This window comes from Neofelis nebulosa, chromosome 2 (assembly GCF_028018385.1).
Source record: "Neofelis nebulosa isolate mNeoNeb1 chromosome 2, mNeoNeb1.pri, whole genome shotgun sequence".
Taxonomy (NCBI): Eukaryota; Metazoa; Chordata; class Mammalia; order Carnivora; family Felidae; genus Neofelis; species Neofelis nebulosa.
In genome coordinates, this window is record NC_080783.1 from 187,857,073 (window position 1) to 187,880,037 (window position 22,965).

Sequence of the window (22,965 nt, forward strand, 5' to 3'; positions counted from 1 at the left end):
AAGGTGGGGCACCTGGATGGCTCAGTCAGTTAAGCAGCCAACTTCGGCTCAGGTCATGATCTCACAGTTCGTGAGTTCGAGCTCTGCATCAGGCTCTACACAGACAGCGTGGAGCCTGCTTGGGATTCTCTCTCTCCCTCCCTCTCGGCCCCTCCCCAACTTGTGCTCTCTCAAAACAAATAAATAAACTTTTAAAAAAAGACGCCGGCAAGGTAACACCACTATCTCAGCTCAAGTTTCTCTCCATGGGGACTCCCTGGCAGTGGACTGGCTGGACGAGATAGTCGTGGGGAGGGGGAGTTGTCAGGCCAGGGAGACAGCACATGAAGCCCGGGGCTCTGTGTGATTTTGGTGATTGATTGGAATTGGCCGAATAAATGAATGAATGAGAGGTGTTACATGTTATGGTTACACAAGATACCTCTGGCTCCAAACGCGACCCTCCCCACTTACTGTTACTTGTTGCCTGGCCTTGTAGGGTTGTTGACATGTCTGGCTGATGCACTGCTTGTAAATCGTGTGGCCCAGAGCCTGGTATGTGGAAGAGCTCAGTAAACGGCAGCTCTTATTCTCATGGGCCGTGACAGGTGGGAGCTGATTGACAGAGGATTCTACGCAGCAGGGTGATGTGGCTGAGCTTATTTCTTAGCAAGACCCCTGAAGCAGTCAGAGCTGGGTATGACTTCAGTTCTCCCACTCAGCTAGCTGTATGAGCTGGAGCAAGCAACTCATCCTCCCTGTGCCTCAGTTTCCCAATCCCCCAAACGGGGGTAGTAACAGAACTGATCTAATAGGATTGTTACGAGAATAAATTCAAAGGAGGCTGGCAAACTGGAGAGCGTAACACGTGACAGCTGTGACGAGGGTGGCGGAAGCCGGAGGAGGCAGAGGAAGAGGAGAAAGGAGGACGAGGAGAGAGGCAGGAAGAGGGGAGAAGAGAAGGTGGCACAGTGATCATACTGATTATGAGGCTCAGTAACCAAGAGGTCACCGATGACAGTGACGAGAGGAGCAGGGGGTGAGACGGCATGAACCCCAATCCCTCAGCACTTTCTGTCTGCGTGCAGAGGAGTAGCAGTTAGCATGTGGCCGAGGGGCCGAGCATGGAGGCCTCCTGGCCCTCAGGGCAGAAGAGGAATGAGCCACCAGAGCTGGCTGCAAAGGAAACAGTGTCCCAGGAGAGCTTGTCTCTGAGGCCTGGCGGGGAGATGGTTGCTGGTTCAGCAGAAGCCTAGTCACAGCAGGAGGAAGCCACGCTGCGTGCCAGCCTCAGCACCCTTTCCAGGTGCCCTGTGCGGAGTCGCCCCTGACGTGAGGTGATGTCCACACTGAGCTCCTAAGGCTCGGCATCCCTCCCAGGTCTGGAACAGCATACAGGCTTAGGTGCAGATGGACATTCAGTCCCCATCTCGGGCCCAGTCCAATACGGCCTCATAGGCAGGGACCTGGTGGCCCTGTTTGCCCTGTGGATTTCCTAGACTATTAGCCCACCCCTGCTGTCTCTCCCAGGAGGCCCTGCGTCTCCTGCCTCAAGGCCTGGCCTCTGACCCCTGCTTTAGGTCATCTCCTAGGTTAGACCCTACAGCCTAGACAGACAATGCTTCATTCCCTAGTGCAACTGGGCTTTTCTACTGGCACCAATAATTAATAGATAGATAGATAGATAGATAGATAGATAGATAGATAGATAGAAGTAGCATTAATCATTGCTACAGATAGCACTTGCTAAGTGTTGAGCACCAGGCCAGGTGCTTCTATATTTCAGCTGGTTTAATATTTAAAACAATCCTGAACAATGGGAAGGATTACTCCTGTTTTACGGATAAGACTAAATCTAAGGGGCCTGGGTAATTTGCCTAAGGTAACCCAGCTAACAAGTGACAGACTCTAAATCTAAACCCAAGTCTATATGACTCCAAGGCCTGATCTGCTTTCCCCTCTTAAGCCATGTTGTCTTCCCAAATTCTGGAGCCCAGTCCTCTCTTGTGCATGAATGCAGGACCCTGGCTGGCCTTAGGCCCCTCCCTCCTTCCCCAAGGCCTGAGCTACAGCTGGGAGGTTGGGCCTGTGTCCAGGCTATCCAGGGGCCAACCCCCCAGCCCCTGTCTTCTGTCCCCCTGCTGGGCTGGAACCACACCCATTCCAGCCCAACCTAGGTCTCAGGGCCTCGCTGAACTGACAACCAGTCAGAGGCCCCGCAGCAATGAGACCAGCTTTCCACTTTCAGGACTGAGGAGGGGGACAGGGAGGAAGTGGGGGATTAGGAAGGCAGCTCCTTTCTGGGTTACCGGGCATTCTGGGGCATGGGAAGGGGAGGCTGGTGGAGGCGGGAGGAATGGGGCCTGAGTGACTGCCTCTCACATGCCCTGTCCTCTCCAGACCCCACAGACAATGGACGGAGCACCTCCAGCCTTCATCAAGCATCAGGAGGGTGCTCAGTGACAGCACCTACTACATCGCATTACAACTCTAGTTTCGGGCCTGTTCCCACTAGACCGTGAGAGACAGGGAGCAGCATGGTGTCAGCACACAGGACACCTCAGTGACGCCTGGCAAATGAGCGCATGGCGAGATGGAGTGAGATGTGCCTCTGAACATTTCACAAGAGCTGGAGGCTGCCCTGTCCCACCATGACCTTACATACACCTGCACTTCCGTGTCTCCGGACCTCATCTTCCCCACTCAACAGTCCACTGGTGCTCCTCTGAGCTGCCCTGAGCATGGCCTGCTGGGAACTCCTCCAAGCTTGCTGGCTGGCTCAGGGCTCCTGCGGGCTGGGAGATAACGAGCCTTGTGGTAACTTGTCTGGAACTTGTAGTGCAACTGTCCAGTGAATGAGGGAACCAAATGGCCACAAACGGTGACAAGAAAAGTTCCCATATGGATGAAGACATTATGGCCAGCCTTAGCACAGGCTGTCTTCTGGGTTGTCCAGTCTTCCTTTCTGGTTTTTCCTCTCTCCAGACCCCACCATGACTCCTGGGTACCAGAAAGTTCCACCCACTCAGCAACTTGTTCACATAGCAAGCGGCAGGCAGCAGCCATGACCGAGGCCTGACACTTGTTCCAGCACTGCCCAGCCAGTCCTTAGCTCCCAAATGCAGAGCTGCCTCCTGCCAGAATTCTACAGGTGAGGCTCCCGGCAGGTGCAGAGAGTTCCCCAGTAGCCCAGAGTCTGCATGGCTGGAAACATTGCTGCAGGAGCAGAACAAGCCTGTGGTTGGCACCAGACGGGGAGGCCCTGGAGAAGCAGTCTCTCCCACATTTACCTGGGTCTCGGATGCCAGAGAAGTGGAGTAGCGTGTGGGAGAGGTCCTGTGAACTCATCGGCCCTGGGCTTTAGACGGGTTCTAAAGGACAGGCTTCTTGGGTCACCAGGAAGTGCTAGGGCGGGTGAGGCCATGGGCACTGCTGGCCTCCTCTGGCCCAAATTATCTCTGACTTTGGAGCCAGGGAAGGATCACAGAACTTCAAAGGACTCCTCCCTGTCCCTTCTCTCTTCTCACTCACCCCTACCAACCCTGGGAATGAGTTCTCACTAACACAAGGCCAGTCCTACATCTCTAGGCACGGCCAGGCCAGGTCAGGACACAGACATCCACCAGAGTGACCATGTGCCTGAGCACAGCCCACACTTCCTCATCCCAACTGCTCTAGTATTTTCGATCAGACTGCAGCCTGGGCCAGGCCAGGTGGTAAGCTCCTCAGAGTCTTCCTGGGAACAGTGAGGCCCTAAGTGGCTAGAGTACAGTGAGTCTCTAATTGGCTGCCTTCCTTTTCTTCTTTCTTTCCTTAGTTCCATGGATGAACTATAAAAGCCTTGAATTAACTGACCTTGTTGTTCTCGGAAGGAACATGTAAAAACAACCCACCTGGCTGCCCTGACCCACCTCCTTGGCCTGGCCTCCCGGTCTGCTCAGCAGGAAGCAGGATCTGGTATTTGAGCCAATTCCAGATCATTTATGATGACTGGGCATTGAGGGGTTAAAAAAAAAGCCAGTGGGATCAGGGCCCTGCCCTCCAGGAGCTCTTCTGACAGGTGTCCATGGGCAGAGGAAAGGATGTGCCAGGAGGGGGTGGGCAGATGGTCAGAGGCCAGGGTGAGAAAGCAGCTCCCAGCCGCCCTGGAGTTCACCAAGGTGGACCAATTCCCTCTCATTTCCCCTTAGAAGTGCCTACCTGTGACCCCAATTCTGTTGCCTTCAAGGCAAAGAGAAGGGCTCTCCCACTAGTATCCAAGCCATGGTTCTAAAAACAGAGGGGTGCTCCTTCAGCCCCATTCTCTGCCTGGTTTGCATGGGCAATGGGCCTTCTTGCAGCTGGAGCCGGCTGAAGCCAACCCCTTCCTCCCCTTTGGGGAGCCAGGCTAAACCCAGGGGAGCCTGCCTGTCTCATTCAGCTTCCCCTTCCCCACTGTCCCACCTACCTGAATTTCTGGACCTGACTTCTGTCTTCTCTCTCGCTTGCTACCTACTTGACACTGCCTGTACTTGGCCTTGCTTGGGAAAGGGCTGTGGAGTTAAACCAAATTGCACTGAGACCTCCATAGGAAAGTTAAGCTGTTCCCACCTCCCAACTCGCCTCTAAACCTCCAGAAAGAACAACTAGCTTCTTACTGTATGCGGAGGCCATCTGTCATCATTCTCCTCGGATAAGAGGCTTGGGTGTTGGAAGACGAATGGCCTGAACTCTGCAGTACTCCTCCCCTGGGGTGGCTGGTGATAGCCGGTTGAGGGGAGAGGGGGGAATGGGCCTGGACAAGTTGGCAGGCATCCCTGTAGGCCCCGAGCTGTGAATGGAGGACTCAGGAGGGGATTCCGTGGGTGGTCCACCAAAAGGAGCAGTCACTCTACTTGGCCACAATCCCCTAGAGAAACGGGCCTGGGCCCTAGTCTGCCTAGGACAAGGAGTACAGAATCTGATCATTCCTGGAGTAGAACCAGACTCAGTGGCAGCTGGGGATCTAACTGCAGGTCAGCGGTACAAGTACAAAGCAGGGAGAGGTGGGACTTATGGGCTTGGGAACTGGCACCCTCAAGCTCACTGAGGGGTCTGCTGTCCCTGCAGAATGGCCCCAGGGTCCAAATAAGGCCTTCCTCCCTTGGGTGGGAATGAGGGTGGATCCACATGAGAGTCAGAGTGTGAGGGGGCTTGGGGAGGCCACTACAAGGGCAGGGCAGGGCAGGAGAAGATGAATATTAGGAGTGATGCTGGGGCTAGCCAGAAAAAAGCTGGCTAGGGAAGGACCTCCTTCCAGGGGGTCCTAAGGCCAGGGAAGGGCCTGCAGGGAATGCTGGAGAGGGACTCTGAGTCTGGCTGAGAAAGAACTCACAGGCTGACCTGGAAGCCAGGCAAGGCCAGGGCAGAAGGGGAAGGAGCTGGCGTACGGGGAGCTTACCACTCTCTCCTTGTAGACAATGTACTTCAACCACTTGAAGTCCTGCCACTTGAAGCCAGCGAGGACAAAGAGAGAATCGCGTTCGTATTGTTCGGGCCGCTGCATGGCACCCTCAGGGTAGGTGATGCGCAGTGTAGTTTTGCTGCCCACGTCCTTTTCAAAGCCTTTCACGGGTGCTGAGTTCAGTCTACAGAGAGCAGGCCCAGTCAGAGCCTGCCTTGAGCTCACTGCATGTAGTCTGTGGGCTTGTGTTTGGGAGGCACTATGACCCCGGAATTCCCCAGGGGCAGAGGATGGGGAGCCAGGTCACCTGGAGTCACCTAGCTTTTGGAGCCCTTCAAGCCAGGGTTCTTCTTGAGGCTTCTGCTGACCTTAGCCCAACTGGCCAAATGGCCAGAGGGTTCTCAATGGACTCAGGGGCCAGGGTTTGGGCCAGGACACTCAGGTGCCTGAGGCACTGCTTTGGGGAGCTCACCTGACCACAATGTCATAGTCATCAATGCGTGACCCCAGAGACTTGTTGGCAAGGACACCTCCATTGCCCACGATGATGCAGCGGCGGCAGCTGAGGCTGAGGGGAGAGAGGCAGAGACCTCTGAAGAGCTGTCCGCTAGGTCTCCTTCTCCCTACCCCTTTGGCCCTTGGCCCCATGCCTTTGGCCGTGTGCAGGCTGGAATGGGGGAAGAGCAATGGGCTTCTGGCAGCATTCTGAGGCCAAAGGCATACTGTGGGTAGTTAGGTCACTCGGGACTCTCTGACATACCTAGTCCCAGATACTCTCCAGGAAAGCGTGGGTGTGGAAGGGGCAAGGGCACTAGTTCTGGGGTGGTGAGGAAGGAGCCTCTGGTAAGATGGCCTTCTAGGCTAAAGATTCCCCAAGGGTTAGTGGAGTTCAGGAGAGAGGGCAAAGTGTGCTGAGTTTGAAGGCTGTGCCAGAAAAGCAAGCAGAGAGGACAGGCCTGGGGGCACCAGGACCCATGGCTGGACTTATTTTCAAGTCAGAAGCCCCCATGCTTCCAGTAGCCACCAGAGAGCCCTATGCATTTTGCTTCCCCCACCTGGGGCTTCCCTCACCCAGGGCCCACTGGCTTCAGCACTGTCACCGCCTCCTGCATTTAAGCCATGGCATCTTCTGCTACCACCGCCACCCATGCCCTCAGACCTCTGATGGCTGAGGACTGAAATATCTTGCCAAGTGCTTTCAGTCCATGGGGTGCAGGCCCGCTGGAGGGCCTCGCTTATCTGCTCACCACCCCCAGCACGTGTGCTGTGCCTGCATGTGGGGACACGATACCCCGGGAAGTCTGGCTGGACCTCAACACCTCTGCGCATGCCAGGCAACTGAGGGCAGGAGGCTGGGTAGCAAGTGGCTCACCTGTCCAAGGCAGGGGTCAGGCGGTACTCTTTGGTGACTGACAGGATGGCTTTGATCAGATTGTCTGTGGACAGAGGAGGGAGGTTATTGTTAGAGGGTCACTGACGTCCCCATGAAGTGTTTGCGAATGATGTTGGAAGCACATGCTACTGCGTAGGTTGGAGGTGGATAGGAGGGTGGGGAGAGGGGACTCTGGGCACAAGGTTGGGCTGGGCCACTGGCCTAGCTTTCTCCCTGACGAACAAGACGGAGGCAGGGGTAGAGGCAGGGACACTCAGCTCTGCCTGGAGCCGGTCCCCAGTGCTGGCATGCAGTTCCTCCCCTCAGGGCTCCCCAGCCCTTCCTGGGAAGTCTCCTCTGGCTTTCAAAGGCTCTGCAGTCAGGTCCCAGGACATGCGTCCCCAGGCCTGGGACCTGCTCAGAGACAGAGTACACGCTGGACTCACCTCTGTGCCCTGACTGAGCAGACACCAGAGAGCAAATGAGGAGACCACCAACACTGAAGAGCTCAAGTGTGCCCAGGCAGCTCCCGACTCAGACCCCTTTGCCTCGCTCACCCTCTGATATGGTCTTCCCCTCACTTCTCCCCCCAGTACTGCCCATCTCCAACCTTGGTCTTGGCGGGCTGTCTCTTCCTACTTATCTTCCCTCTTCAACCTCTGAGGCCTGACATCTGCCCATCTGCACTCCACTCAGGCTGCCCCCAGCAAGGGCCCAGGACCTCTGTGTTCTCAGATCCTGTGACCACTATTCAGACCTCATTCTTCTTGGCCTCTCACTGGCTTTGGCCATGGTCATTGCTCTCCTTTCAAACTCTAGCATAATGAGAACATTATAATATACTGTATAATGATACTGGCTTTGGAGTCCAATCCTGGCTTGTGCTACTTCAGGGCTCTGTGACCTTAGATAAATCACTTACTTTCTTTGTGTTTTAGTTTCCCATCTTTCAAACGAAGATGGTAAGTCCTACTCTGCAGAGTCATTAGGAAGATAAAAGATAATGTGCACAGAGATCTAAAGATAAAGTAAGTAAATCGGTACAACCGTGGTGAAGACCATCTTAATAACATTAAGCAAAGATGTAGATGTGCACAGACTAAGATCTTGCAGCTCTCCTCCTAGGTAGATAGCATCAGAACACTCACTCATTTGTTTAAGGAAACCTGTACGAGAAGGTTCACTGCAGAACTGTTTGTAATAGCAAAATGTGGGAAGCAACTAAAAAGCCCGACAAAGGAAAACAGATTAAACGTGGTACACAGAATACTACCCAGCAGTAAAAATACATAAACCAGTGACCTTTGGCTTTGGGTACTAATACAGATATGCCTGTAAAGCATAAGCAAAAAAATCAATTTGAAACACACACACACACACACACACACACACACACACACACACACACACAGAGTATTATTTGTAAAGTGTAAAGACATGCAAAAACGTTATCAGATTTTCAATGGATATATAAATATGTCACAAAAATAGATAAAGAGACATTGAAACGATAACCCCCAAACCAGGATAATGGTCTCCTGGAGAAGGAGGAGAATGGAATGGGAAGGGATACACAGAGCTTTAATTTTATCTCCTGTTTTATTTCTTAAGCTGGGTACACATTGCATTGTATTCACCTTTATTCTTTTTTATATGCCTGAAATATTCCATGTAAAGAAAGGATGCCTCCCGACTTAAAAACGACAACTCCATAATTTTTTTTTTTAAAGATGGGGTGGACAACACTGTCAGATGCAGCCAAGAGGTCAAGTTAGGAACTGAACAGTATCCTTTGGATTTCCCGGGGGCACTGAGCAGTTTCACTGGAATGATGGAGGAGAAGAGAGTGCTCCAGAGTAAAGGGTGAGAAAGAAGCAGTCAGCACAGTTAATCTTCCCAGGAGGTGAAGGAGAATGGGTAAGGAAATGAACCTTTAAGGAGTGTTCTATACTAAGTGCCTTCAGATGTACCTTATGGAGGGCTTCAGGGAAGGCCACAGACACCCTCCTTTTCCCACCTCCCATTTGACCTCTAAGGAAAAGCATATTGCTACTAATTGCCCAAGGTCAAGGTATGGCTTGGGTTTTTGTTTTCTAGGAGGGGACCTTAGCAGAAAGGGTATAAATTAGCAGGTGCTCTCTTGTTGCTGGCCGATGGGCTATGGACCAGCCTTTCCAGGCCTTCATAGCTTTGTAGGATTGGAGTCTTGAGTGAGGATTTGGGAGAAAAGTAGGCTGCTTAGCTACCTGTACCCAGCAAAAAGGAGTTCTTCACATGGTTCAGCCCTACCCATTAGATTTGCCCTTGGGGATCTGAGGTCAAAACTCCCATTCTAGAGTGTCCTCCTGCTGGTCACTGTCTTCTTTTCAGGATGGTGTGGACTGGCTGAGTAGAGGACTCAGGTATTTTTAAGTCCCTTGGCCAAATGATATCACCCCTTCAATAGTTATCTTATTTAATTCTGACCACAACCTAATACAATAGTATTATTTTCTCCATTTAACTGAGGAAGAAATTAAAGCACAGACAGGTTAAGTAACCTGTCCAAAGTCACAGCTGATAAAGAAGTAGTACTGAGATCTGATCCTTGAATGTCTGATCCTAAAGCCCAAACTCAACCATGCCATGAAATAGTGCAGGAACTTGACAAGGCATCAGAACCACTAAACCGTCAGAGGTGGGAAAGTCAGGAGGGAACTGCATGAACGAAGTCCCTAAGGCAATGGAAGGGGACAGTTCTGAGGGCACTGGGGGGACATCAGCCTTGGACAGGGTAAGAAAGAACTGAAAGGGAGACTGGGGTAAAGAGGGGATGATGGAGGAGCCTGGGGGATGGCCTCTGTCTTCTCAGGGATTTCCCCCTCGTACCTGGTCCTCCAGGATGGATCTCCCTGACGTCCTTTCCTGTGATCTCTTCCCCCTTCAGAGCCATTACTGTCCTGCGCTCTAAGTATCTGTGTCTCTACCAGATTGGAGCTTTTTTATGGAGAAGGATGGTACTGTCCATTCCACTGTTGTATACCTGGCCCTGGCCAAGTGGTGGGCTCGGAGTAAACGAAGAGTGAAGCAAGAAAAAGAAAGGAAGGGAAAAATGGAAGGAGAGGGGTGGATCCCCAGCATGGGGACTTCTGAGGGTACAGCCCTATCCTGAGTGCAGGGAGACAGGCTGAGGGATGAGATGTTAATGTAGAGTGGGCCAGGGTTCCCAACGTACCTTGACCTTTGATCCCAAAAGGCGGCACAAATTCCCGAATCCTAGCCCACTTGCGGAAAGAGTCATCCAGGAACATGGGTGCTGGCTTGGAGAACCTGGAATACAACAGGGCTGTTGAGGATCCCCAAATGCAATAAGCTGGGGTATGGACTGGCTCTGCAGTACAGCTGTCTTGGCAACAGATCTGCCGGGAGGACCTTGACACTCCAGCACACCCTCCCTGCCCCTGGTCAGTGGGTAGCTGCTGACATAGCTTGTCCAGTGGAACCTGAGTTCGAAGGGGCAGATCTGGCCAGTCTCTATGTGGCCGGCCATAGGGGTGGAGAGGCAAGATCCACTTGCCCTGGATGGAACTGCAGCATGCCAGAAGCTCTCTGGCAGGCGACCCAGGCATGCACCCCACCAGTCGCTGCAGCCCACGCTGTTCCTGCGGTCTGGGAACACGGAGATGACACACTGGCCACGTGAGCAGAAAGATACCCGAAGACAGCCAGTGCATGGAGACAAGAGTTTTGGAGAGAATTCTGGGAGGTGGACCACCCAGGGTGAGGAGGGAGAATTCACAGTGAAGACGGACAAGAGCCACAGGAGACAGACGTTTGGTCGAGAAGAGAAAAACGGGAGCGTCCCATGGCTGAGAGGCAGGGCTGAGTGGAGGCCTCAGACAGGTAGGAGCCTGAGCACCTCTGCTGGCAGAGACCAGGAGGGAAGGCTAAGCTCCTCAGGAGGTGAGGGAGGGACACTAAACACAAGGGGGATGGTAATGTGGGCCTGGAGGAAAGATGGGAGGGAAACGGGGAGAAGGAAGGATGAGTTGATGCTGAGTTGAGAAGGGAAAAGAACGTTTCACTTCTCTTGGGAAAGCCCAAGGAGTGGGCAGGCCGTGGAGCAGGCTTTCAGGGGTGGGGGTGGGGGGGCAAAGTCAGAAGGGATTCATAAGGCAGTGTGGACAGAGGGAAAAGCTACAGGAGAAACCGAGCTCTTTGGGGATGCTTGGACAACACAACCTCACGTGGAACCAAGCACCCTGGCTCTAAGACCTTTCTCAGGGCACCTGGCAGCCTGGAAGAGGGCCAGTACCTGGTCATCTACTGTGTGTTGATTCTCGCTGTGGGGCCTGCTTGGGGCCTTGCTGGCCAAGAATGAATGTGTGGAGGCCTAGGCCTGGGCTCTGTCTCTGTATTTCTAACTCAGTCTGAATCAGCCACTGAAAACCTGAAGACTAGAGGAGAGGCCCTCTTAGCCTGGGAGGTAGCCTTCTGAACGTACTCCAACTCAAGCAAAGCTTTCTCACTTCCATCATCACTGACCACTATAATCAGCCTACCCAGGAGGAAGAATACCAGTAATCACTTGGACGTCTAATATTATTACAGATTTTGAAGTGAACTTGAAAGAGGCAGAAAACTTTCAATCCTGCTCCCTGTCCCATTACTCATGGCTGGAAAGACGTTGTCAACACTCGACAGCACGGACAGGCCATTCCTGCCGAACAGCCTGCCTCTGGACTTCTGAGTCAGCACACTTCCCTTCTGTGTACAAGGATCATGTATGTCTCTCATACCCAGTATATCAAATCCAAGTACATTAACATATTTGATGTTTCACCAGAGGCACCGAGGATCCTGGCCACAGCCTATATGAAACAGCGAAGGAAACAAGGTCCCTGGATAAGCCTGGAGCGAGAACCTCTCCTCCTGTGTCAGGAGCTTATAAAATGTTTGCAGGGGTGCCTGGGTGACGCAGTCGGTTAAGCGGCTGGCTCTTGGTTTCAGCTCAGGTCATGATCTCACAGGTTTGGGAGTTTGAGCCCTGCATCGGCCTCCTCACTGCTTGGGATTCTCTCTCTCTCTCTCTCTCTCTCTCTCTCTCTCTCTCTCTCTCTCTCTTTTTCTCTGCCCCTTCCCTGCTTGTTCTCTCTCTCTCTCTCAAAATAAACTTTTTTAAAAAGCTGGAACAAAGTCTTTGCAAAGTTTCTCAGTCAGGCTTGGACAGGCTTTATCCGCTTCCCAATATGTACTGGACATCATATGCTAATAAAATCTTCTAAGGTCTTACCAATGTTCTCAACATATTTTTTCCTTTGCTCTCTTTTCTTCCTGAGAAAGCGCATTTTGTTAATTTTTACTTTAAAAAAAAAACTTAGGGGCGCCTGGGTGGCGCAGTCGGTTAAGCGTCCGACTTCAGCCAGGTCACGATCTCGCGGTGCGTGAGTTCGAGCCCCGCGTCAGGCTCTGGGCTGATGGCTCGGAGCCTGGAGCCCGTTTCCGATTCTGTGTCTCCCTCTCTCTCTGCCCCTCCCCCGTTCATGCTCTGTCTCTCTCTGTCCCAAAAATAAATAAAAAATGTTGAAAAAAAAAAAATTTTTTAAAAATAAAAATAAAAATAAAAAAAACCTTATTTTCATTGTAGCTTGTAATATATGCTAATTATGGGGAAAATACTGACAGGTGCACACACATAAACAAACAAACAAACAAACAAACAAATAAATAAAACCCATAATCCTAAAACACAAAGGCAACTAACCTTATGGTATATATCTGTACTGATTTTCCTTTTCCCCTATTATTTCTTAAACTATTCTGTAGACTACTTTTTTCACTTTCTTTTTTTCAATTAAAAAAAATTTTTTTAATGTTTATTTATTTTTGAGAGAGAGACACACACACAGAGTGCAAGCAGGGGGAGAGGCAGAGACAGAGGGAGACACCAAATCTGAAGCAGGCTCCAGGCTCTGAGCTGTCAGCACAGAACCTGATGTGGGGCTTGAATGCAAGAACTGTGAGATCATGACTTGAGCTGAAGTCGGATGCTTAACCGACTGAGCCACACAGGCGCCTCTTTTTCGCTAATAATGAAAACATTGCTGTGGAAATGGACACAACTTTCTCATAATACACAAAGGCTAGATCAAACAACAAAAACAATAAGCTGCTGGTCACCTGACACAAGTTGGTCCCCAACAATTGAATGTACAGGATACACAAATGAAAATATGACCAAAAAAGGAGAGATCCTGGCAAAAAGCATTAAATGGGTCTGGTAAGTGTTTTTTAAAAATCTTTGCCTCTAGGGGTGCTTGCATAGCTCAGCTGGTTAAGCGGCTGACTCTTGATTTCGGCTCAGGTCACGATCTCACGGTTCATGGGTTCAAGCCCTTGCATCGGGCTCTGTGCTGACAATGCAGAACCTGCTTGGGATTCTCTCTCCTTCTCTATCTGCCCCTCCCCTGCTTGTGCACTCGCTTGTGTTCTCTTTCTCAAAAATAAATAACTAAATAACCTATTTATTTCTGGTTTTTAAACACTGTCCATCTCACCTTGTTCTTTTATTGGGTCTTTCTGTTTTAGGTGCTTATTTTGTAGACCCTCTTTATTCCTTGACGGATCAAGCCAGACTCCTCTAACATTTCCTTCTGCTACTTGGGTGCACCTTTGTGCAAAGGGTACTCTTTTTTCCTGCTCTGGATATATTTACAAAACTTTTTATTATGGGAAATTTCAAACATGCACACAAGTTGAGAAACAAAACAGTGAACCCCCATGGACCTATTACTCAGATGCAGCAATTATCAGTCATGATCAATTTTGTTTCCCTTCTACCCCATCTACTCTCTCTGTGTATTATTTTGGAAACTCTCAGAAATTATACCATTTAATCCATAAAATACCTTAGCATTAATTTCTAGAAGATAAGGACATTTTTAAAAACCTAACCACAGGGGCACCCTGTGGGTGGCTCAGTCAGTTAAGTGTCCGACTTCAGCTCAGGTCATGATTCCATGGTTCATGGGTTCAAGCCCTGTGTTGGGTTCTGTGCTGACAGCTCAGAGCCTGGAGCTTGCTTCGGATTCTGTGTCTCCCTCTCTCTTTTCCCCTTCCCTGCGCGCGCTCTCTCTCTCTCTCTCTCAAAAATAGACATTAAAAAAACCCAAACATAACCACACCTAAACAACTCTTCTTAAAGCCATTATCACACCTAAAACACTATAATTTCTTAATAGCAACAAATCGTCAGTTTCAGATTTCTCCTTAATTAATGTTTGTTGTTATTTTAAAAGTTGTTTATTTAGATCAGAATGAAAGCATGGTCCACACACTGAATTGGGCTAATCTCTAGTCTCTTTCTAATCCATAGGTTTCCTCTTCTCTTTTTCTCTCTTTGGCCTTTTCATCTTGGCTCCTGAATCCTTCTAACACACTCCAGTAATCAAGGAAAGAAAATGTCCTTGCTTTCTAGTATGTGAAGATGTTCCCAGGTTTGTCCTATGTATTTCTTGCCTCCATCTGAATTCAGTCATTTTCCAAGGAGTCCTGGTTATTGGAAATGGTATTTAGAGACCATCTGGGTGGCTGGGTCGCGCATGTCACTATGGTTAGTCATTTTTCCCAGGTGTTTTCACGGGGAAAAAGCCAGGAAATAATTTTTTTAACATTAATTAATTAATTATTATTATTTTTAGAGAATATGCAGGTGTGGGAGAGGGGGAGAGAGAGAGAGAGAGAGAGAGAGAATCCTAAGCAGGCTCCATACTCAGCAGGGAGACCAACATGGGGCTCAATCCCATGACCCTGGGATCATGACCTGAGCCAAAATCAAGAGTTGGACACTCAACCAACTGAGCCACTCTGGCACCCCATAAACAGAAAATACATCATGCATTTATACTAGTATTCCCAACCCAAATTCAGGATTACAAGATTTGTACTTACTTTCTTTTTCTTGTTTAATAGCTTTATTGAGATATAATTCACATGTCATAAAAGTCATCTATGTAAGCTTCCTTTATATTTATATCTCTTTTCAATTAAGTAGACATTCTTGCCTATAGTGATAGCAACACAATTACTTATCTGCTTTATCTTAATACATATTTACAGATAGATACATGTAGAAAAATATATAATATTTTTAGCATAACATTACTAACACTCTCATTACTAAAAACAATTTAAATACAGTTTCTTTACAGTTCTTTTTGTCTCTGGGTATACCCTATTAGAGAAGTACAGACAATTGATGGTGCTTTTGCCACTTGAAATAATTCTGCTGAGTTTTAATTCGTTAATGATACGTAGTTAAGTCCATTTGTTCCATTTTGCTTTTGCTTTTTAGGGGTTGCTTATACCCCATTTTAATTTAATTTTGTTTTATGACGATATAACGCTTTACCTAGCGCCAAACTAAATTCACAAAACAAGATACATTCAGAGGAGTCTGACATTTATTTCTGTGTTGCTTCTATTCCCCTACAGTATTTATTTTCTATTATTAACTTCATTTTATTTGTATTTTATTCACATTCTATTCCCCTACAGTATTTATTTTTTATTATTAACTTCATTTTATTTGTATTTTATTCACATTAGTATTATTCCTACAATGAATTCATTTTTATTTTACCCTTCCTTTTTTTTTTTTTGAGGTGAGCAAATACACAGTACATATATGTGTGTGCAGAGTACTACTATTCCCTTCTTTATTCAATAAAAATAACATATACTGTTTCGCCTACTGAGGTGTTTTTTTTTGTTTGTTTGTTTGCTATACAATATACTGTGGTAATCACTCCATAGTAGTATGTAGAGTTATATACTTAATAATATTATTCAGTCCCCTGAGTTGTTGCAATCTTGTGTAAAGTAGGTTCTACCAACAGCGGTTACAGTGAGTAACTTCATGCATATGTCTTTTCTCTTTGCCAACATATCTTTGGAATAGATCCCGAGGAGTGGGTTGGTTGGGTCAAAGGGAAAATGCACGTAAGTAATTTTGCTCCATGTTGCCAAATTACGCTCCACAGGGATTGTGCCCCACCAGCCATGTAAAAGTACACTGTCCAACACTGTAATTCGGCCAGTCTGATAGGAGAGAAAAGAGTATCTCTGTGTTGTTTTCATTTGTATCTCTTTTAGTGTAAGTGAAATTGCACATCGTTATATCTATAAAAGGGCCATTTGCACTTCTCTTTCTATTACCTTGGTTCCTATCTGTTGCCCATTTTTCTTTTTTTTCAACGTTTTTTTTTTTTTTTTTTTTTTTTTATTTATTTTTGGGACAGAGAGAGACAGAGCATGAACGGGGGAGGGGCAGAGAGAGAGGGAGACACAGAATCGGAAACAGGCTCCAGGCTCCGAGCCATCAGCCCAGAGCCTGACGCGGGGCTCGAACTCACGGACCGCGAGATCGTGACCTGGCTGAAGTCGGACGCTTAACCGACTGCGCCACCCAGGCGCCCCAGTTGTTGCCCATTTTTCTATAGGATCACTGGTTTTCCCTTTTTTTCTCCCAGCTTAAAAAAATTATTTTAATGTTTATTTTATTTATTTTGAAAGAGAGAGAGAGAGAGCGTGCAAGCAGGGGAGGGGCTGAAGTGGGGAGAGAGAGAGAGAGAGAGAGAGAGAGAGAGAGAGAGAGAGAGAGAGAGAGAATCTCAAGCACGCTCTGTGCCATTAGCACATGCGCCTGTTGTGTGACTCACAAACCGTGAGATCATAACCTGAGCTGAAACTAAGAGACGCTTAACCAACTGAGCCACCCAGGTGCCCCTCTCACAGATTTTTTGAGATATAACTGACCTCTAGGTTGTGTTACTGTGTAAGAGTATGATGCGTTGGTTTCATATACTCGTATATTACATTATAATCACCAACATAGTGTTAGCTAACAATCTTCCCTTTTTTGACACCCTGCATATATTAAATATATAAACCCACTGAGACACAATTACAAATATTTCTCCTAGTTTGTTTATTTAACATTTACTTGGCTTATGGCATTTTCTTGCTTTCTTTTTTCCCCTCATTTTTTGCAATAGGTTTTTTAAAAATGTAGTAAAATTTGTCAACCTTTTACCTTATTGTTTCTGGATTCTGAGTCTTAGTTAGAAAAATTCTCTTCATTCTCAGGTTATGTCTCTTTCCTGGCTAGAATCCCATCCATTTCTCCTGTCTTTCTTGCCAGGACCCTGGACCCCCAGTTCCACTGTCTTTTTGCCCCATCCATTAGGCAAAATCTACCCAGAGATTAATCTAATCCTACACTCTTGTATTCTTTGTGCTGCTAGAACACACACACACACACACACACACACACACACACACACACCCCACACTGAAGTGAAATGATACCAATACAAATTCATAGACTTGAACCTTAGGCTGGACCCTCAACTTTGCTCAGTAGCTATTCCAAACCTTCTCCACACTCCACAAATGCTCTATCCTTTCCAACTTTGTTTAAGCAGATTACTTCTTCTCTCACTTCACAGCCCAATCCAGGACACTCAGATAGGAACTCATTCAGTTTCCTGCTTCCTTATCTCACCCTTTCGCCCCCCAAAGTTGATCTCTTCAGCATGCTCTGGTTCCCTTTCCTGTTTGCCGCCCCCCCTCCATACCGCACCCCGAGGCATACAATCAAGCTCAGGTCTCTCTTATGTGAAAACAAACACACAAACCCACTCAACAAACTTTCCTGAGCACATACCCCTTTAGCCATCCATCTCTCTCTCTCTCTACTCCTTCGTGGCGAGACATCTAGAAAGAGCAATGGATATTCTGTCTCAACTCCCCCATCTCCTGTTCACTCCTTAATCTAACGTAATTGGGATTTACTCTTCTGAGACTACTATCACACTCCAGCACGGTGCACTATTTGTAGCTTCCTGAACATGCTGGTCTTCACACGCTTACATGTGCAGTGCCCCACCCCCCACTCTATTCCCCAATCCCCTCTGGTCTCTATCTGCCTGGAAAATCCCTTGTTATTCTTTCAGTTTAAAGGCTATTTCCTCTGGACAACCTTCCCTGCTGCCTCCAGGTAGGCCTGTCGTCTTCCTACAGTGTTTCCACTGCACTTTGCTCAGCCCCCATGAGGTGGCTCAGTGCCTGCAGAGGCCTTGGAAGCTGAGCTAGGGGCCATAAACAACAGGAAATGGGGTGGGGTGGTGGTAGAGGTGGTGCATGTATGTGTGTTTGTGTTAATTCTGCAGGTGGCCTGGGCAGAGCCTCATGCTACACCTGGGACGGAACCAGGGGCTTCTGTCCCGGGACTAGTGTGCCAGTGTGGGGGCCTGGCCAGGGTGGAGGTGGCCTCTGAGGTGCAGAAGGACTGGTCAGACTAGCGGGGGTGTGGGACGCCTGACCTGCTTGCCCTGGCCTGGGGGGTAGCAGGGTAGGGTGGGGCAGGCTCAGGCAGACGGGCCCCAGCCTGCCAGCCCAGGGCTCCAGCACGCGAGGCAGCCTTAGGATCAGGTTTCAGTAGGGTGTGTGAGTGCGTGAGAAGGAACAGGGGAAGGAGGAGAGGGAAGTTGCACTGGAACCTGTCCCTCTTTTCTCCTTAGATCCTAGAGCGTAGTTTGGAGACTTGTGGCACTAGGAGGGCACATGATGAGGGTGGGTCTGACCCCTGTGCCTCTCATAACAAGGCTGTGACTGCAGGAACCACAGGCTGCCCTGTCCACAGACCTACAGACTCTGACCAGCTAGCAAGGCAACCCAGGGCCCTCTGAAGATAGCTTTCAGCTCATTTTATGCCCAGTGGTGTGACTGAGGCGCAGTGTAGAAGGTGAATGTCCCCAACTCTGGCTCATCAACCTAAACCACTACTACTGAAGGTCCAGCACTTAAAAAAATTTTTTTTAATGTTTATTTATTTTTGAGAGAGAGACACACACACAAAGTGTGAGCGGGGAAAGGGCAGAGAGAGAGAGAGGGAGACACAGGATCTGAAGCACTGAGCTGGTTAGCACAGAGCCCGATACAGGGCTTGAACTCACGAACTGTGAGATCATGACCTGAGCCGAAGTTGGACGCTTAACCAACTGAGCCACCCAGGTGCTCTGAAGGTCCAGCACTTTAGCCTGTATCCAGAGACCAGCAAGAAAGGTGACTGGGTCTTATCAGGGCGTGAGGAGTACTTATACGTGGGCACCAGCAGACCCAGAGAAGGATCTCCCTCATAGCTCCCACCAATCAAACTGAAAGAGGAGCCTCCAGATGTGGGTTTGCTGGATTAGGTAACACACATCTTCTGTTCTCTATCTGTGCCTGTCTGGGTAGCCCAAGGGACAAAGGGAAGACAGAACCCAGCAGTGGGTCCTGAGGACCAGGGGCCACAACTAATCTGTCTGTTAGATTCAGCCATAGACCTTGGCCCCCCAGAAGTGAGATTGTCATCCAGCAGGGTGAAGGCCAATCCCCACAGATCCACTGTCCCAGAACCTGTTCTGGGAAGTGGGGAGGTGGACAACACAGAGGGACATGGGCTTTCTAGAATCTACCTGGTCTCGTTTGGGATCTTGTTGCAGCAGCCCCACCACAAAAGGCCCTGCACAGTAAGACCTTGGTATACATCCAAGCCAGCAAGATGAGCACTTCCTAAATGCCTCGCAAACTTCTGTCTTCCTGCCTATTTCCCTCACTGACCACCTGAATGGGTCCCCTGGAGAACAGGAAGAGAAAGGATGGTCAACCCGTAGGGCAGGTGGACATATGTCCAGGGAGAAGCAGCACAGAGGTAGAGAACACAAACAACAGGTAACAACCAACAAGTCCTGTTCCAAACATCAGCATGCAGTTCCTGCCTCCTTAACCTGTGTGGGACTAGATGGAGTAGAAAATGCCACCCTATCCAACAACTACTGGCCTACTCAGTGCCAGCCCCTGTGCTGAGTGCTGGCTGGGGCCTAAAGGAAAATCAGCCCTGGCCCTTCCCTTCAGGAGCTAGTAGTAGACATAGGTAAACAAATAATCATAAAAGGCATCCGTCCATCGTGCATCGTGTAACAGGGATACAAAGGTCTTAGACCAACTTAGGGCTACGGGAGAATCTTCGTGAAGAAGATGACAACAAAACTGAGCAGGGCCTTGAAGGACAAGTAAATGAGCCTGGGGGAGAATGTTAGGAGGAGAGTTCCAGGAGAAGGGTAGTGTAGGCAAAGGCACAGGAGAGAAGAGAATCTTCCCCTCAAGGTATCGCTGGGGCCAGACAGAGTAAAGCAGCACGTACCAGGGGTTAGAGTAGCTCAGCCTGGTGACCCCTCCCAATGAATCTGCCCCCTAGTCCCACCCGGGGGGTGGAGCAGTGCGTGAGGAAGGAAGGAGCTGGCGAGTGTATTCCGACTGGTGTAAATAAAGCAGTTGAGGTGTAAACTCTGCACGGAGGGAAAGGCCAGGGCAGGGCGTGCATCAGCCCCGCCGGGGTTGGCCTGGTGCCCTGACGCTGTGTCAGGACCAATTTCAAGCCAGATCATCACTGGAAACTCGGGCACTCGGTTCATGCTCTTTCTTGTTGACACCTTGCAGTGGGTATCTGCATTCCTTCCCCCTCCCTGTGTAAACGCAGGCTACTTTTCATTCCATATGGTTCCACTGAGCTGACCTCCCCTCCCCCCACTGCTGCTGGGAGGAGCGCATGTCCCAGGCTGGCCAATCAGGACGGTTCACCCGGAACCAGAGTAACTGGCTTAAAATGGGCACCTGATCCAAGTGGGACAAATCAAATTCTTCTCTGAGGTCTAATATTTGGCCACTGGGGGATATGGGAGTCTCTTTTTCTCTGAGATAGTGAGCTGTCATGACCGTGTAAGCCAAGAACAGGGCTTGTACAAACTGCAGCCCATAGACCAGATGCCGGTTTCTATAAATAGTTTTATTAAAACACAAACATGCGGGGCGCCTGGGTGGCTCAGTCGGTTGGGCGTCCAACTTCAGCTCAGGTCACGATCTCGCGGTCCGTGAGTTCAAGCCTCGCTTCGGGCTCTGGGCTGATGGCTCAGGGCCTGGAGCCTGCTTCTGATTCTGTGTCTCCCTCTCTCTGCCCCTCCCCCGTTCATGCTCTGTCTCTCTCTGTCTCAAAAATAAATAAACGTTAAAAAAAAAAAAATAAAACACAGACATGCGCATTCATTTACCTAATGTCTGTGCCTGATGTCACGCTTTAACAGCCAAGTTAAGTAGCTGTGGCAATCGTTTGTGGCCCACAAAGCCAAAATATCTACTAACTGGACCTTTAAGAAAAAATGGCTGACCCTGGGCCTAGAGCTGCTGGAGCCATCTTCGTGGCTACATAGAGAAAACAGTCTACATAACAGGCAAACCAAGATGAACCCAGAGCCAAAACACTGGGAGAAAGACACTGTTTGCGTCCTATATTCAGGCGAGCCTGAAGATAGTTCAGCCCCTTGATACAGGTTTCTACCCATGACAGCTGCTACCTAGAGGAAAAAGTTTAAGCTCTTTTGGTTTATGAAGCCCCTATGATCTGGCTCCTGTCTACCTCTCCTGCCTCAGATACCCCCTCCTCCCTTTCCCTAAGGGCTACCCATACCCAACTATGTAGAGTTTCTGTAACCTGCCAGACTCTTTAATGCCTCCACGCTTTCATACATGCTATTCCCTTCGCCTGGAATTTTCTTCCTCTTTTCATTCACAGGCTGAATTTTGCTCATTCTTCAACAGGACCCCAGCACCTCTACCTTCTGAAGGTAAGAGTCCTGGGGTGCCTGGTGGCTCAGTTGGTTAAGCAACCAACTCTTGATTTTGGGTCAGGTTATGATCCTACGGTTTGTGAGATCGAGCCCCGTGTTGGGCTCCATGCTTTCAGCGCAGAGCCTGCTTAAGATTCTCTCTCTCTCTCTCTCTCTCTCTCTTTGCCTCTTCCCTACTTGTGCTCTCTCTCTCAAAATAAATATTTTTAAAGTTTATTTATTTATTTTGAGAGAGAGAGAGAGAGAGCAAGTGGGGGAGGGGCAGAGAGAGGGAGAGAGAGAGAGAGAGAAAATCCCAAGCAGGCTCTGCACTGCCAGCACGGAGCCCAACACAGTGCTCAAACCCACAAAGTCATGAGATCATGACCTGAGCTGAAACCAAGAGTCAGACACTTAACCAACTGAGCCACCCAGGTGCCCCTCTCTCAAAATAAAGAAACTTTAAAATAAAATAAAATAAAATAAAATAAAATAAAATAAAATAAAATAAAATAGAATAAATAAAATAGAATAAATTAAATAAAATAAAATAATAAAATAAAATAGAATAAATAAAATAAAATAAAATAATAAAATAAAATAGAATAAATAAAATAGAAAAAATAAAATAAAATAATAAAATAAAATAAAATAATAAAATAAAATAGAATAAATAAAATAGAAAAAATAAAATAAAATAAAATAGAAAAAATAAAATAAAATAAAATAATAAAATAAAATAGAATAGAATAAATAAATAGAATAAATAAAATAAAATAAAATAGAAAAAATAAAATAAGATAAAATAAAATACAATAAAGGTAAGAGGTCTTCCCTGAGTCACACAGGGCTGACGGGGCCCTCCTCTGGTCTCCATGGTTCCTTGTGCACTCTGTCCTCATGGCACTTACCACACGCTAGTGCAATCGCCTGTTTCCCCACCAGACCGTGTGGTAGCCCTGGCACATGGCCAAGCACACAGGTGTTCAGCAAACGCCTGCTGGCCAGAAGCAGGGGGAGCAGCTCAGGTGGGGGACTCCACAGTGTGGACCCTGGTGGGCCACTCCAGGCCTAATTTTTGCTCTGCTATTGAGGTCTGGGGGCTGCCTTCTTGGGGCTTCTCACGGAAACTTGGATCTCCCTGCTCCAAACGGCCAGGCTTCTAGCGACGTTTCTATTGTTTCAAAGCAAACCCTTCCTGAATCTGAAACACGGCCAGCTACTGCCCCTCGGCCTGCTCTAGGACTGTGGCCGCAGACAGACTGGAGCCACATGTATGACATGTATGACAGGCAGGGAGGCCTATGCTGAAGGAGGAGAGGAAAGGCTGAGCCAGGCGCCCTTCAGGGAGCAGTGTCCAGGCTCCTGCTTGACAGGGCTCCCACTGACGATGTCGACAGCCTGTGCTCAGTGTGGATGAAGGAGGGGGGGAAGGGGCTGAGACTTCCTAGTGAGGGGAGGGAAGCACGGGAGGCAAAGGGGAGAACTGTGAGCTGAGAAGCTGC

At 48.7% G+C, this 22,965-nt stretch overlaps 1 protein-coding gene across 6 annotated transcripts in view; it reads right to left on the reverse strand.

Moving 5' to 3' along the window:
• The window catches only part of ST3GAL3 (ST3 beta-galactoside alpha-2,3-sialyltransferase 3), a 202,292-nt gene that overhangs the window by 17,714 nt on the left and 161,613 nt on the right, over positions 1-22,965 (reverse strand). For all 6 annotated transcript variants that reach the window (XM_058717707.1, XM_058717706.1, XM_058717712.1 and 3 more), the window contains 4 exons: positions 9,988-10,082; positions 6,774-6,837; positions 5,874-5,969; positions 5,399-5,585 (listed from right to left, as the gene is read on the reverse strand). In XM_058717707.1, the coding sequence (XP_058573690.1) occupies positions 5,399-5,585; positions 5,874-5,969; positions 6,774-6,837; positions 9,988-10,082 (442 nt within the window). The remainder of the gene's footprint in view (positions 1-5,398; positions 5,586-5,873; positions 5,970-6,773; positions 6,838-9,987; positions 10,083-22,965) is intronic.